The following is a 14,687-nucleotide window of genomic DNA, read 5'->3' as shown; positions in this document are numbered from 1 at the left end:
TTATATTAAATGTAACTATGAATTGTTAAAACTATGAGGTGATGTTCATTAATGTGACGGTTTTGCAGTAAAGTATTACTCACCCTGTTTAGAAAGCCTCTGGAATTCCTCTCTAACCTTCTGTAACTGGTCTCTCTCTATAGTCAGGGTGTTGTAACTGATCTGTAACTGGTCTCTCTCTTTAGTCAGGGTGTTGTACCTGATCTGTAACTGGTCTCTCTCTTTAGTCAGGGTGTTGTACCTGATCTGTAACTGGTCTCTCTCTTTAGTCAGGGTGTTGTACCTGATCTGTAACGGGTATCTCTCTTTAGTCAGGGTGTTGTACCTGATCTGTAACTGGTCTCTCTCTTTAGTCAGGGTGTTGTAACTGATCTGTAACTGGTCTCTCTCTATAGTCAGGGTGTTGTAACTGGTCTGTAACTGGTCTCTCTCTTTAGTCAGGGTGTTGTAACTGGTCTGTAACTGGTCTCTCTCTATAGTCAGGGTGTTGTCACTGGTCTCTAACTGGTCTATCTCTTTAGTCAGGGTGTTGTAACTGGTCTGTAACTGGTCTCTCTCTATAGTCAGGTTGTTGTAACTGGTCTGTAACTGGTCTCTCTCTATAGTCAGGTTGTTGTAACTGGTCTGTAACTGGTCTCTCTCTATAGACAGGTTGTTGTAACTGGTCTGTAACTGGTTGTTTTCTGTATTCAGGATGGTGAATCTGATCCACAGCACCGTGACGGCAGTCAGCAGGAGAACACACAGCAGCAGCACACACACTGCAGTCACTCTGTAACACCTGCTCCATGCAGTGTCTCCTCCTAGAGGGAAATGGACACAAAGACACGTGTTTGAGTCATATTTAATCTCCAAATTTAGACCCAGCATTCACAGTCTCATCAGTAACAAGTCCCTTCAACAGTGTGCTGGAGAACATCTCAGTAACTCCCTCCACCTTCACTGTGAAACTCCTCCCTTTCCACTAAATGCATGCAGTGATGGGCGGGGCTTTGGGCTGGTTTTGAATAAACTGACTTGCAGATCTGAATGACGTCACCTGTTCTCCCTTTGCACCACGATGACTGCGTAAACCAACCCGAGCAAAGCTTTTCCACTAGATTTACAGAAACTTTTTCAGATTTTTGGAAACAGGAAAAACACGAAAACATTTTCTTCAAAATCGCACGTGTATGTCGATCACCCGTAATACGCAGAGCGCGCTCCCAACACAGCTCCTTTGCATTAAGTGACGCCCACAAAACTCCAGAAAAGTGCACGCGCACAGACAGCTAGGAGCACGAAAGAAATGATCAGAAGTGGAAATTATTTTGACTCAAACTCAATACTCAATGAACATATTTAATAATAAACAGTACAATATTACTAATAATAAGCAAGCGGTAAATCTTCCATCAGCTGAGGTATTTGCAGCTTACAGCTCTGCACACACAGACCGGCCTGTCCTCCGTTTAAACCGCAGACTTTTTTTGGTCATAATTTAATTATTATTTTTATTTGTCTTTCTTTATGGGTTTATTCTGGCTCGCCTTGTTTATTTTTTATATTCTTAGGCAATAATATAAAAGGATTTTCATTAGAGATGCACCGATACTAAGTTTCTCAGCCGATACTGATAACGGATTATTGATATGCTTACTTTTAAATTAATAATAATTAATTCCAGAATTCTGAAAGAAATGCAAATAAAAACCTTATTCTCTCCATTTCAACAAGTTGTTTCACAGTAACTGGTCTCATGAACAGAAAACACATTACTGTAATTAGCATTAACACATTAACTAAAGTCTGAAGATTAAAGTAAGATTTCTTAACTTATTGAATGTTATTAATTCACATTAACAGAATTAATTGACTGAATTCTAACAAACTTCCTGTTAGGCTCTGTCACGTATTCCTCATAATGAAGGTTAGGATGGATGCAAGTACAGAAAAGAACTTGTAATAAAGAGAGGCAGGCAGACAAATCCAAATAATGAGACAATACTGTGGTCGAGAAAAACAGGAAAAGGGTCAGGTGATCTGCAAACAGGCATAAACTAGGCAAGGCAAGAAACGAGAACGAGTAACAAGAAACTACATCAATGAACATGATTCAAAACGCGGAACAAGGTACAAACGTTTGGTATGGTGATAACACTCAATACTACGCACCGTGCAAACAGACACGAGGGGTATAAATGACAAACGTAATCAGGGGTGAAACACAAGACAGCTGAAAACACTGATGTCACACATACGGGAAACAACCAATGACCATACAGGGGACGGTCAGACAGGATATAGACCATAACAAAAGCACGTGACGAAAGTAAACAAAGTCAATGTCACTGAAGACCCAAAAGCGCGCGTTCGCTAAGAGCTTGCACATCAGCTCGCACTTCTGGTTTCCGAGCACGCTGCATGCTACAGTGCTAGCTCGAGGGGAAATGGTGACAGGCTCACACTCACTCACCACAAACAAAAGCATTTCTACTTCATCACTGACATCAAACTGGTAACATATTATAAACTTTTTTCTATATTAACATTAACTGGATATGAAATATACTACTCTACAAATATATTTTTCTGTGCAATATATACCTTTTTGTCAAATCATCTTCATTTAAATCTTGAAACGGTGTACTGGCCCTTTAATTCAGCGTGAGTAGCACGGTAAAAAAAAAAAAAGGTCAGTGGTGCAGCATCCGGTGTAAAATTTGATCAGTGGAGCACTTACGGAGCTTACAAACTGCAGTTTTGTCGTCATTCCTCACAAGAGACATCATCTTTACACACAGCACGAAATTAATGTTTTCCCCGCCCTCTTTTGATTGACAGGATATAATCGGCCCTGATCATTGGATGTTTCTAAACTAATTTTCAATGTTTTCTCCATGGTACTCTCAGTCTCTGATCTAGTGAACTAGCATGAGGATGCGGTTTTGATGAAGACCACAAAGCACTTCTGTAATCCGCTCTGGATTAGGGGCGTCGGCTAAATGCTGTAAACGTCATTTAAAAACTAATAACCGATTTAAACTCGACAGTATAATCTGTATATAAAAGTGCAGAAATCCATGCGGTTTTATCATCTGAAGTTAAAAGTCCATGGCTGGGGTCAAAACACAGGCAGATAGCGTAACACAAGTAGGATCTGTAATTGTAATCAGAAAGACAAGCAAGGTTAAAAAAAAGTGAGTAAAGAGAGGAATTCTCTCATTTCCATCTGTGTGTTACCTCTAACAGTGTCTACATTCTCACAGATATCCACCATCATCGCCTCTCACTGTAATCTAGAAAAGCCTGAATTCCTGCACCTCTGCATGTTGGAACACTGTTGGCCATGCAAACCTAAACATTTTGTACCTGTGTGTTGTACTTCTAGGCGTCTCACCGCGTCAGTGTCTTCATCCTGTGTGTCGGGGTCGTGACCTTCAACATTGTCTACAATCTCAATCAAACTGCTACCATATCCTCTTGCTCAGAAGAACGCCGAAACATCTCTAATCTATAAAAGAGTCACTAAAACATGAAATGACTGCGTCTCTGTGTGGACGTGACTGACAGGCTGCAGCTCTGTCCTCTGTGTGAAGTGCAATAAATGTGCTGCTGTCAGTAACAAAGTCAGAGGACATTAATCATCAGAGCAGAGGGCATCAGTGGCTTCGTGTGGTCAAAGTATGAAAACATTTGAGCTGCAATTCTCACGCTACTGAGATGTTCTTGTTAAAGTCCAGCAGTTTTATAAATATCAAAATAACTGTTATAATGTGTTATAATGATGTGTACATTGCAGATTCACCACATTTTTGTTTTTCATAACATCATTACACAAAGCGATTAGACTTTTCACCTGCTGCTTTTAAAATCTATGTGTATATTTATAACAGTTTGAATTCTGTCATATGAATTAATTGAAATGTTCCTGCAGTGGATCTGGGATTATGTGTAGATTTACTTTTTCAGAAGCTTTTATGCGCTTTACTGTGATGTTGCAAGACACACGATCCACTGATCTAAGATCAGCATTAACCACTGCTCTCTTTCACACATAGAAAAATCCAAAAGGTCTGCACACACTTGCACACACTCACACACACACAGGCATGTAAAGAGGGCAGGACATTTATTTAATATTTACTTTGTAACAGTAGGTTTTCCCTCATGGGAGAGACTTCTGGACAGAGACGTTTGTGCTTTGTGGATTTTCAGTAACATGCCGAGGGAAGGGCCGTTTATAGCTGTTAATTTAATAGCTGTTGTTGAAAAATTAAGAAAATGAAGACTAGAAAACTGCGTGAGCCGGATCTAGATCAGAACACAAGCGTTATGAATAAACAGGCAAACGTCAGGTGAGCAACAAACGGGCTAGAGGAGATCAAATCCAGAATCCAAACAGCGAAGCCAGATCAAAAATCAAGATCACAGGTGGACCATCCAGACGCATAGCCTTTCACACCTGGCATTATGAATGCGTCTCCAGTGACCACTTGTGATAGCAGTTCATACATGGGGGGGTTTTGTTCCCCCTTACAAAAATTTGCATTATAAGGAATTAATGAGTACTTATACCAACTCTTATTACCAAGTAAACAATAGGACATATGAGTGCATCTTTTTCCCCAACGCAAGTTTCCCAAATTGGGTACAATTCCCAAAATCAACCTTTTAGCCATGTTGCTTATTTAATATAATTGAAGCCCTATCGTGCTCCAGATATATAATTTATTATTATTTACATCTTTAAATTACATTAGATTAGGAATTGATTGTGTGTGTGTGTGTGTGTGTGTGTGTGTGTGTGTGTGTGTGTGTGTGTGTGAGAGTGAGAAAGAGAAAATCATTTATTTATTTATTTTTCACACCAAATTGTTGAGGTCCCCCGGGCGCCCCCAGGCGGCCCCCACTTTGAAAACCACTGGTCTACACTACTCCGGCGTTTTCCACCCTCGAAAATGGAGACTTCTGGAAACACCCCGTTTTAGTTTGAAAACTCCGGGCTTGCGTTTCTATGGAAGTCCTACGCGGCCATGTATGATTACTTTTTTTCTGAAGCTTAGGGCTTCCACGTTTCAGTGTTAACAGACCAAAATGAAAACTTTTGAAAACGAAGGCGTGGCTTCGCTCATATTCGCTCCCTGATTGGTTCTTCTGGATCGTAACGTTTCCTTCCCTGATTCGTCAAGCCCATATCACATGACCATTACGCTGCCTTGATCGTATACACAACACGGAGACTGAACCGCAAGTTTTGCTGGCTTTGTTGTCATTCTTAGCAGCCATTGTGCAGTTAAATTCTGTATTTTATAATACTGCAGCTGCTACATGCACAAGAGGCGAGCTACGATTAGAGCAATCGGCAACAAATCTCATTTCACGCGGCCATTTTGGACTAGCAACCGACTTCCTGTTTACACTTGTACGCGCATGCGCAGTGTGTATGAATGGTAATGTGACATGCGTGTTCGGTCGTGTAGTGTGGATGGAGGTCGTTTCTGAAACAGCAGAAACGCGTGTGGACGAGGAACATTTCCATTTTAAAACGCCGTTTTGTGTAAAATGAATCACATGAAAATGAATCACGTGAAAATGAATAAATAAATTAAAGAAAAAAACAGTGATACATTCACATAAGTGTTTCACAAACATGAGTGTCAGTTAAATAAATGAACAAAACTCTTTGATAATGTAAAGGTGGCATTAATAAAGCCTTTCTAGGAGGATGTCGAGTGGTTATTCTCTATTAACCCACAAGGGGGAGCCACGTGAACTTTTGGCAAATAGCTGATTATTGCGAAATGATACAATTATCTTCAACATGTCACTCTGGATTGCATATAAACAATAATAACAGTAGTGTGCAATACAAATACAAGTTACAGCAACGTATAATCTTAAAACACTCACGCGATATTCTATATATGAATATTAATAACGGTAGAATGTCACTAGGTTAACACTGTGACGTTGTAGATCAAACCGCAGATCTTAGTTAAGAACAGAAAGAAAGTCCTTTACATGCACGCACACAATACCCCAAAAGTACACTCAATTTACTGCCAGTAAACAGTCAATAAACTGAGTAAACTAGAGTGAAGCTGGAGAACTGTTTAATCTCACACGCCACATTCCATTTCCGACTCAGGAACGTGAGGCTGCGGTAACATTGAGCACTCTGATTGGTCAGAATGATCATAACATCCAGGAACACCAGGGCCTTTGAACAGTGATCATTATGTGTACTCTTCATGGATAGCCACCAAGTTAGCTACTACATTATACAGTTTAGAGCTTTGACTCAGAGGGTCTAAAAAGATTCAGCGAGCTAAGCTTCCAGGACATCTCGGACGAACACCAGCTTTGTGTTATCTGCTTTGGCTTTGAACATCTTATACAAGCAGTCTCCGGTCATCTGTGCCGACTTCATGCCAACAAGGATGCCGGATTGACTGAGTCAAGCAGCCTATAAAACCTTGATGTCATAGGGTCCATTGAACTCAGCATGATCCAAGGTATCTAGGGACACCTCAAAAGTTATAAGCGTTAACATCCTTTGAAATTTGGCCAAAATTTGACCTGTTAGCGGCAGTAGTTGGTGTATTTGTAGCTGAATGTGCCCTGAAGCTGTGTGCCAAATTTAACATCTTTTTACCACATGGTTCTATGGGCTGCGCTAGACACCCCAGCCAAAATAATACAACCCCAATTCCAAAAAAGTTGGGACAGTATGGAAAATGCTATTAAAAAGAAAGACGGGTGATTTGTACATGTACTTTGACTTGTATTATATAAACTTGTATTTTTATTTTTAAAAAATCCTCTAATAATACTGTATGTACAGAAATGTAAATGTCAATATAATTTAACTCTCTCTCTCTCTCTCTCTCTCTCTCTCTCTCTCTCTCTCTCTCTCTCTCTCTCCCTCCCTCCCTTCCGCTCACCTCATGTGTGTTTATTAGGCCAACTTTAAATCTTGTGTACCTGTGTGTTGAATTTGTTGGTTGCTCTTTGTCCTGGCGTCCTCCGTCACGGTGTCGTAGCCTTCAGAATCGTCTGCGAGTGTATAGATGACCACCGTCACGTCCTCGTCATCGTCGCTCTTCAGCTCCTTCTTGAATGAATGAAACATTTCTCAAATGGAAACGATTCGCTAAAACACCGAGAACACGACTGTGCAGCTGCGTCGCTTGACTCGAGTTTGTCGTACGCTATATGAGCTTAAATAAACGTGTTGCTGTCAGTAAAGGAAGTGAAGAGCCGGGGCTTCCTGTGATGAAAGATGAAGATAACAGAACTGCAGTGCTCATGCCCAAATCGATTCCATAACAACTTAAAACCAACGTTAAATGTATCATGAATCATGCTCTTATCCCCATCGTGTCCTTACAGTTTCATCGAGTTCTTAGTTTCATAAGTGTTTTTTTGTTTGTTTGTTTGTTTGTTTTTACATGATTTGAGGATTCATTTATAAAACTTTCAATTATTCATATGAAACAGATGATGTGTTGCTGTTTGTTTAGAATTACTTTTAGCCTTCTTATACAAGATCTGTGGCACATACCTATTTTCCTGTTTGTCATGTCAGTTTATCTAACACAATCTTCCACCAATCACAGAGCAACATATTGGCCTCTCTCTCCCCCTCTCTCCCCCTCCCTCCCCCTCTCTCCCCCTCCCTCTCTCTCTCTCCTTCTCTCTCACTCTCTCTCTCACTCTCTCTCTCTCTCCTTCTCTCTCACTCCTTCCCTCTATCTTTCTCAGTTTTTTCAGTTATATAAAAAAAAGGATATTAAAAGATAAAATGTGTAAAATTACAGGATAAAAGTGCACTTACTAATTAAAGGTAAGAAAAAATAGAAAATAATATTATTAAAGACGAGCAATCACAACCGTTAACAGGAAACACAAGGGCAAGGCAGATCACTAATCTAAATGTTTGCTGTGAGGTCTGTGCTGAGGCACAGATTTGAACCTTGTTCTGAATGATTCAAATAATCCTGATCTTTTTTTCTTTTTAAAAAAAATCTGTAGATATCTATATCTTCAGTGTCCTTGAAGCGTACACTTGAGTGTCACGTATTGCTACGGCGTTGTCCCGTGCACGTTTATGCTGCCACATGACTACCCCAGTTACCCCATCATGGATACTCTCTAATTAACTTCACATCAACAAATAAGTCATAAATAGCATTTATTTTGAAGCAAGAATTCAGAAGTACAGTGACATGTCTAGCATACAGCATCAGATGTGTACAAAAGGAGTCAACTGCAGAAAATAGAAGAAAATGTCATGACAGCGCTCATGAAAATGTGTACTAATATGCAGATGGTAGCTAAAGACGTACGCTACCAAGAGAAAGTATTTGCATCGTGTTTGTGCGCTTCTCAACGAGTTCCACGTTCACATCTAAAACCCTCCCCCTCGCCGAGACTTAAATGGAAATTGCTTTCTCACATATCCAAGATGAATTCTCAGAACATGAATTATCATTCCATGTGTTCAAGCTATCAGCTACTTCACTTCTGTCTCCTGGATCGTAACCAGTCATAACACAGTCCTCGTCTCCTTGATTATTATTGGGCTCCCGACTCCGCCAGAAGCTGCAAGCACACACACAGAGGTTCAGCACATCTAGAGCTTGGGATTAAAAGTGAATCATAATCGGATCGGTTTAATGAGTTCTTACACAGTGGTCAGTGGTGTACCGTCCTCCCATTTCCACACAGCCTCTGTGTCTTGGTCACTCAAACCAATCCAAGCACTCTTTCCTCTTCTTAGCATCTCAATGAAATCCTGTTGAGGAGGATTCAAAAATAACCTCACTGTTCATCCAAAGCAATCACGACCAACTTACCAAGAATGAACGATTTATAAACACGGGCTTCGTATCAGGTGTTACTAATCAACCTCTCTAACCTGTTCTTCTCTGCTTTTTATGATCACCAGGTCTGCTCCTCTGCCTCTGCAGTCCTGTCTGCTCTGAGTCCAGCTCTTCTCCTCAGTAGACCTGTAGTAAAGACTGGACCTGAAGTAGGTCCACCCCGGCCTTCCGATATCCGCAACTGTTCTTAGAATAGATTAGGATTTGTTCGTTTAGACGTGATGAAAGTCTAAGCAAAAGTCTACCAATAAAAACAGTGTGGAATTAGTGTAGCGAAAATTAATGTTACCCTCTATGTTAGAAGCTACTCGGGTTTGCAAATAAGCTAGCTTACTGTATGTTAGGCTAAGTATCAAATGATGTCATTAAAACCGAGTATTAGCAGACCAGCTAACGTTCGGGCTGACTATGTGGAGGAAAAAATATAAAAAATCACTAACCGATGCTGGAAAGTCTGTTCTGGAGTTCATCTCTCTCCTTCCGTAGCTGATCTCTCACTTCACCCAGCTCGATGTTCTTGGTCTGTAACCGGCGGTTCTCCTCAACAAGGTTATTGTACCTGCTCTGGAGGTGCTCTGCGTCTGTAGACAGTGTGTGATTACTACAGTACATCGCTAACAGCTCCATATCCACCTGAGACGTAACTGTAAATTCAAACAGCATCACAAATCAGAATTTAGTTGATCGAAATATAGCACTTAAACCCTGCACCATAAGACGGACATAAGCATGCCATGTGTCAAGTCAAGCCGGTTTTAGACTGCACGGTCTTTTAAGAAGTATACAGTACTTGTCACGCTGTACAAGATACAAGATGATCCGGCCTGATCCTGTGTGCCTTAATCATGAGGCTCACTGATAACTAAACTGACACTTTCCTTAAACCCTGCATCATATGACTTATATAACCACGTCTCAGACGTGACAAGTAAGATGTCATACGCCACCGTCACACCCTGACAGTTTGCGTCCATTTAAGGACGATAAAATGTTTACAAGTCACTTCATGCGAGTCTGAGTCACGGTGTCAGTCTTGAAATGTAGATAAGACTCAAATCTTTCAAATCCGTAGGAGTTTCATTGCACGTGAGGAAAACACATCTGTGTGAAAATGCATTCAGCTTTATACTGTAGCGCTGTTTGTCGTGGATTATGAACAACCCGAAGAGCTGAACTTACAGTGCAGTCTCAGGACGAGGTTGAGAGTCGCCTGAAGAATACACATCAGACCCAGACACAGTGCAGTCAGCCGGAACGCTCCTAAAACATTCACAACATACGAATACATTCTCTTTTCCATTTGTGTTTTTTTACAGAAAGGTAAAGCAAGAGTTAGCTGAACAAAGTGGACTAGTGTGTGTGTGTGTGTGTGTGTGTGTGTGTGTGTGTGTGTGTGTGTGTGTGTGTGTGTGTGTGTGTGTGTGTGTGTGTGGATTCTTACCTCTGTACTGAGCATCTCTCACGCTGGTTTTGTCCACTCTCTCCATGTTCTGGCACGGAAGGGCTTCATTATGAATTTCCATATCCACTCTAGAGGCCATAATGTACTGGAACACTGGAGCACTGAAACCTCTTTATGCAGTTGGACTGACACTGTACTCTGGATTTGGTGTGTGTGTGTGTGTGTGTGTGTGTATGCTGCCTGTATACTGCTATGCAATTGGTGATAGATTGTGTTAGATATAACTATTAATCTGATCTGCAGCTTACAACAAACAGGAAAGCGTGTCGTCGTGATGTAACCCTGCAGATCAGATGAATACTTTCTACTTTCACCACACACAATTTTTTTAAAAATGAAATATCCATGAATCAATCTAAACACACAAAAATGCCCACTGTTGTAGCCGATATTTCAGCAGGGACAGATTTGAACCTTGTTCTGAATGATTCAAATAATCCTGATCTTTTTTTTTCTTTTTTTTCTTTTTAAATCTGTAGTTATCTATATTAGCAGTACATCGAATGTATCTTTAATACGCTCGATGCGTTTAACCCCGAGATAAATCTGAAATGATGGCAGACAAGCTTTTTGAAATATTTATGTTTAAGGCCCAAAACTGTTAAGTGGAACTGATCTCAGATCTGCAGGTCAGCCATTTTCCTGTTTGTCACAACATTTTGTCTCACACAATCTCTCACCGATCTGAACGTCACACACAAACACAAACACACACACTAAAGGCTCGTAAGCCAGTCTAATGAAAGCTGCGGGTCTTTCTCTTTGTTTTTAAAGGCATAACCTTTATGATAGGTCAATAATGCCCCTCCCACTGCGGTGTGAATGTGGTGCTCATCACGTTTCCGGTCTTAAGATAAGCCGCTTTCTCGAAACATTTGCGTCAACAGTGTGGTCAGGACCGGTGAACTAGAACACGACTTTTATCTGTAACTGTGGCTATTTGAGCACTAGATACCCGCCACGTTTCCCTGTCATTAGGAACCAGTACCGATTTACCGATATAAGCTCGGCGAGACGGTATTACCTGCTTCAGTGTCCTTGAAGCGTACACTTGAGTGTCACGTATTGCTACGGCGTTGTCCCGTGCACGTTTATGCTGCCACATGACTACCCCAGTTACCCCATCATGGATACTCTCTAATTAACTTCACATCAACAAATAAGCCATAAATTGCATTTATTTTGAAGCAAGAATTCAGAAGTACAGTGACATGTCTAGCATACAGCATCAGATGTGTACAAAAGGAGTCAACTGCAGAAAATAGAAGAAAATGTCATGACAGCGCTCATGAAAATGTGTACTAATATGCAGATGGTAGCTAAAGACGTACGCTACCAAGAGAAAGTATTTGCATCGTGTTTGTGCGCTTCTCAACGAGCTCCACGTTCACATCTAAAACCCTCCCCCTCGCCGAGACTTAAATGGAAATTGCTTTCTCACATATCCAAGATAAACTCACAGAACATGAATTATCATTCCATGTGTTTAAGATATCTGTTACTTCTCTTCCGTCTTCTGGATCGTAACCAGTCATAACACAGTCCTCGTTTCCTCGATTATTGGGCTCCAGACTCCGCCAGAAGCTGCAAGCACACACACACTGGATCAGCACATCTAGAGCTTGGGATTAAAAGTGAATCATAATCGGATCGGTTTAATGAGTTCTTACACAGTGGTCAGTGGTGTACCGTCCTCCCATTTCCACATGCCCTCTGTGTCTTGGTCACTCAAACCAATCCAAGCACTCTTTCCTCTTCTTAGCATCTCAATGAAATCCTGTTGAGGAGGATTCAAAAATAACCTCACTGTTCATCCAAAGCAATCACGACCAACTTACCAAGAATGAACGATTTATAAACACGGGCTTCGTATCAGGTGTTACTAATCAACCTCTCTAACCTGTTCTTCTCTGCTTTTTATGATCACCAGGTCTGCTCCTCTGCCTCTGCAGTCCTGTCTGCTCTGAGTCCAGCTCTTCTCCTCAGTAGACCTGTAGTAAAGACTGGACCTGAAGTAGGTCCACCCCGGCGTTCCGATATCCGCAACTGTTCTTAGAATAGATTAGGATTTGTTCGTTTAGACGTGATGAAAGTCTAAGCAAAAGTCTACCAATAAAAACAGTGTGGAATTAGTGTAGCGAAAATTAATGTTACCCTCTATGTTAGAAGCTACTCGGGTTTGCAAATAAGCTAGCTTACTGTATGTTAGGCTAAGTATCAAATGATGTCATTAAAACCGAGTATTAGCAGACCAGCTAACGTTCGGGTTGACTATGTGGAGGAAAAAATATAAAAAATCACTAACCGATGCTGGAAAGTCTGTTCTGGAGTTCATCACTCTCCTTCCGTAGCTGATCTCTCACTTCACCCAGCTCGATGTTCTTGGTCTGTAACCGGCGGTTCTCCTCAACAAGGTTATTGTACCTGCTCTGGAGGTGCTCTGCGTCTGTAGACAGTGTGTGATTGCTACAGTACATCGCTAACAGCTCCATATCCACCTGAGACGTAACTGTAAATTCAAACAGCATCACAAATCAGAATTTAGTTGATCGAAATATAGCACTTAAACCCTGCATCATAAGACGGACATAAGCATGCCATGTGTCAAGTCAAGCCGGTTTTAGACTGCACGGTCTTTTAAGAAGTATACAGTACTTGTCACGCTGTACAAGATACAAGATGATCCGGCCTGATCCTGTGTGCCTTAATCATGAGGCTCACTGATAACTAAACTGACACTTTCCTTAAACCCTGCATCATATGACTTATATAACCACGTCTCAGACGTGACAAGTAAGATGTCATACGCCACCGTCACACCCTGACAGTTTGCGTCCATTTAAGGACGATAAAATGTTTACAAGTCACTTCATGCGACTCTGAGTCACGGTGTCAGTCTTGAAATGTAGATAAGACTCAAATCTTTCAAATCCGTAGGAGTTTCATTGCACGTGAGGAAAACACATCTGTGTGAAAATGCATTCAGCTTTATACTGTAGCGCTGTTTGTCGTGGATTATGAACAACCCGAAGAGCTGAACTTACAGTGCAGTCTCAGGACGAGGTTGAGAGTCGCCTGAAGAATACACATCAGACCCAGACACAGTGCAGTCAGCCGGAACGCTCCTAAAACATTCACAACATACGAATACATTCTCTTTTCCATTTGTGTTTTTTTACAGAAAGGTAAAGCAAGAGTTAGCTGAACAAAGTGGACTAGTGTGTGTGTGTGTGTGTGTGTGTGTGTGTGGATTCTTACCTCTGTACTGAGCATCTCTCACGCTGGTTTTGTCCACTCTCTCCATGTTCTGGCACGGAAGGGCTTCATTATGAATTTCCATATCCACTCTAGAGGCCATAATGTACTGGAACACTGGAGCACTGAAACCTCTTTATGCAGTTGGACTGACACTGTACTCTGGATTTGGTGTGTGTGTGTGTGTGTGTGTGTGTGTATGCTGCCTGTATACTGCTATGCAATTGGTGATAGATTGTGTTAGATATAACTATTAATCTGATCTGCAGCTTACAACAAACAGGAAAGCGTGTCGTCGTGATGTAACCCTGCAGATCAGATGAATACTTTCTACTTTCACCACACACAATTTTTTTTTTAAATGAAATATCCATGAATCAATCTAAACACACAAAAATGCCCACTGTTGTAGCCGATATTTCAGCAGGGACAGATTTGAACCTTGTTCTGAATGATTCAAATAATCCTGATCTTTTTTTTTCTTTTTTTTCTTTTTAAATCTGTAGTTATCTATATTAGCAGTACATCGAATGTATCTTTAATACGCTCGATGCGTTTAACCCCGAGATAAATCTGAAATGATGGCAGACAAGCTTTTTGAAATATTTATGTTTAAGGCCCAAAACTGTTAAGTGGAACTGATCTCAGATCTGCAGGTCAGCCATTTTCCTGTTTGTCACAACATTTTGTCTCACACAATCTCTCACCGATCTGAACGTCACACACAAACACAAACACACACACTAAAGGCTCGTAAGCCAGTCTAATGAAAGCTGCGGGTCTTTCTCTTTGTTTTTAAAGGCATAACCTTTATGATAGGTCAATAATGCCCCTCCCACTGCGGTGTGAATGTGGTGCTCATCACGTTTCCGGTCTTAAGATAAGCCGCTTTCTCGAAACATTTGCGTCAACAGTGTGGTCAGGACCGGTGAACTAGAACACGACTTTTATCTGTAACTGTGGCTATTTGAGCACTAGATACCTGCCACGTTTCCCTGTCATTAGGAACCAGTACCGATTTACCGATATAAGCTCGGCGAGACGGTATTACCTGCTTCAGTGTCCTTGAAGCGTACACTTGAGTGTCACGTATTGCTACGACG

At 41.1% G+C, this 14,687-nt stretch overlaps 3 protein-coding genes across 6 annotated transcripts; all 3 read right to left on the bottom strand.

The window, feature by feature from the left end:
- Positions 1–75: 75 nt before the first annotated feature.
- Positions 76–7,114, bottom strand: LOC128628734 (chromosome partition protein Smc-like). Its single transcript, XM_053677337.1, has 3 exons — positions 6,967–7,114; positions 3,352–3,465; positions 76–803 (listed from the first exon to the last, which is right to left on the bottom strand). The coding sequence occupies exons 1-3, from the start codon at positions 7,112–7,114 to the stop codon at positions 76–78; spliced, it is 990 nt and encodes a 329-aa protein (XP_053533312.1).
- Positions 7,115–8,159: 1,045 nt separating this feature from the next.
- Positions 8,160–11,408, bottom strand: LOC108260980 (CD209 antigen-like protein E). Of its 4 annotated transcripts, none has more exons than XM_053677490.1 (6): positions 10,309–11,408; positions 10,047–10,127; positions 9,308–9,511; positions 8,903–9,048; positions 8,673–8,779; positions 8,160–8,586 (listed from the first exon to the last, which is right to left on the bottom strand). In XM_053677490.1, exons 1-6 carry the CDS (start codon positions 10,406–10,408, stop codon positions 8,418–8,420), a joined length of 807 nt encoding a protein of 268 aa, XP_053533465.1. In that variant the 5' UTR covers positions 10,409–11,408; the 3' UTR covers positions 8,160–8,417. The 4 variants fall into 4 exon arrangements, with proteins under 4 accessions (XP_053533465.1, XP_053533466.1, XP_053533463.1 ...); XM_053677491.1 differs by having other exon boundaries at positions 9,308–9,448; XM_053677488.1 differs by having other exon boundaries at positions 10,047–10,415.
- Positions 11,409–11,489: 81 nt separating this feature from the next.
- On the bottom strand, positions 11,490–14,678 carry LOC128629420 (CD209 antigen-like protein E). The gene is made up of 6 exons (XM_053677492.1): positions 13,588–14,678; positions 13,374–13,454; positions 12,635–12,838; positions 12,230–12,375; positions 12,000–12,106; positions 11,490–11,913 (listed from the first exon to the last, which is right to left on the bottom strand). Exons 1-6 carry the CDS (start codon positions 13,685–13,687, stop codon positions 11,748–11,750), a joined length of 804 nt encoding a protein of 267 aa, XP_053533467.1. The 5' UTR covers positions 13,688–14,678; the 3' UTR covers positions 11,490–11,747.
- Between the last annotated feature and the right edge of the window lie 9 nt (positions 14,679–14,687).

The sequence above is a fragment of the Ictalurus punctatus genome, chromosome 29 (genome assembly GCF_001660625.3).
Source record: "Ictalurus punctatus breed USDA103 chromosome 29, Coco_2.0, whole genome shotgun sequence".
Taxonomy (NCBI): Eukaryota; Metazoa; Chordata; class Actinopteri; order Siluriformes; family Ictaluridae; genus Ictalurus; species Ictalurus punctatus.
This window is presented reverse-complemented; position numbering and strand designations above follow the sequence as displayed.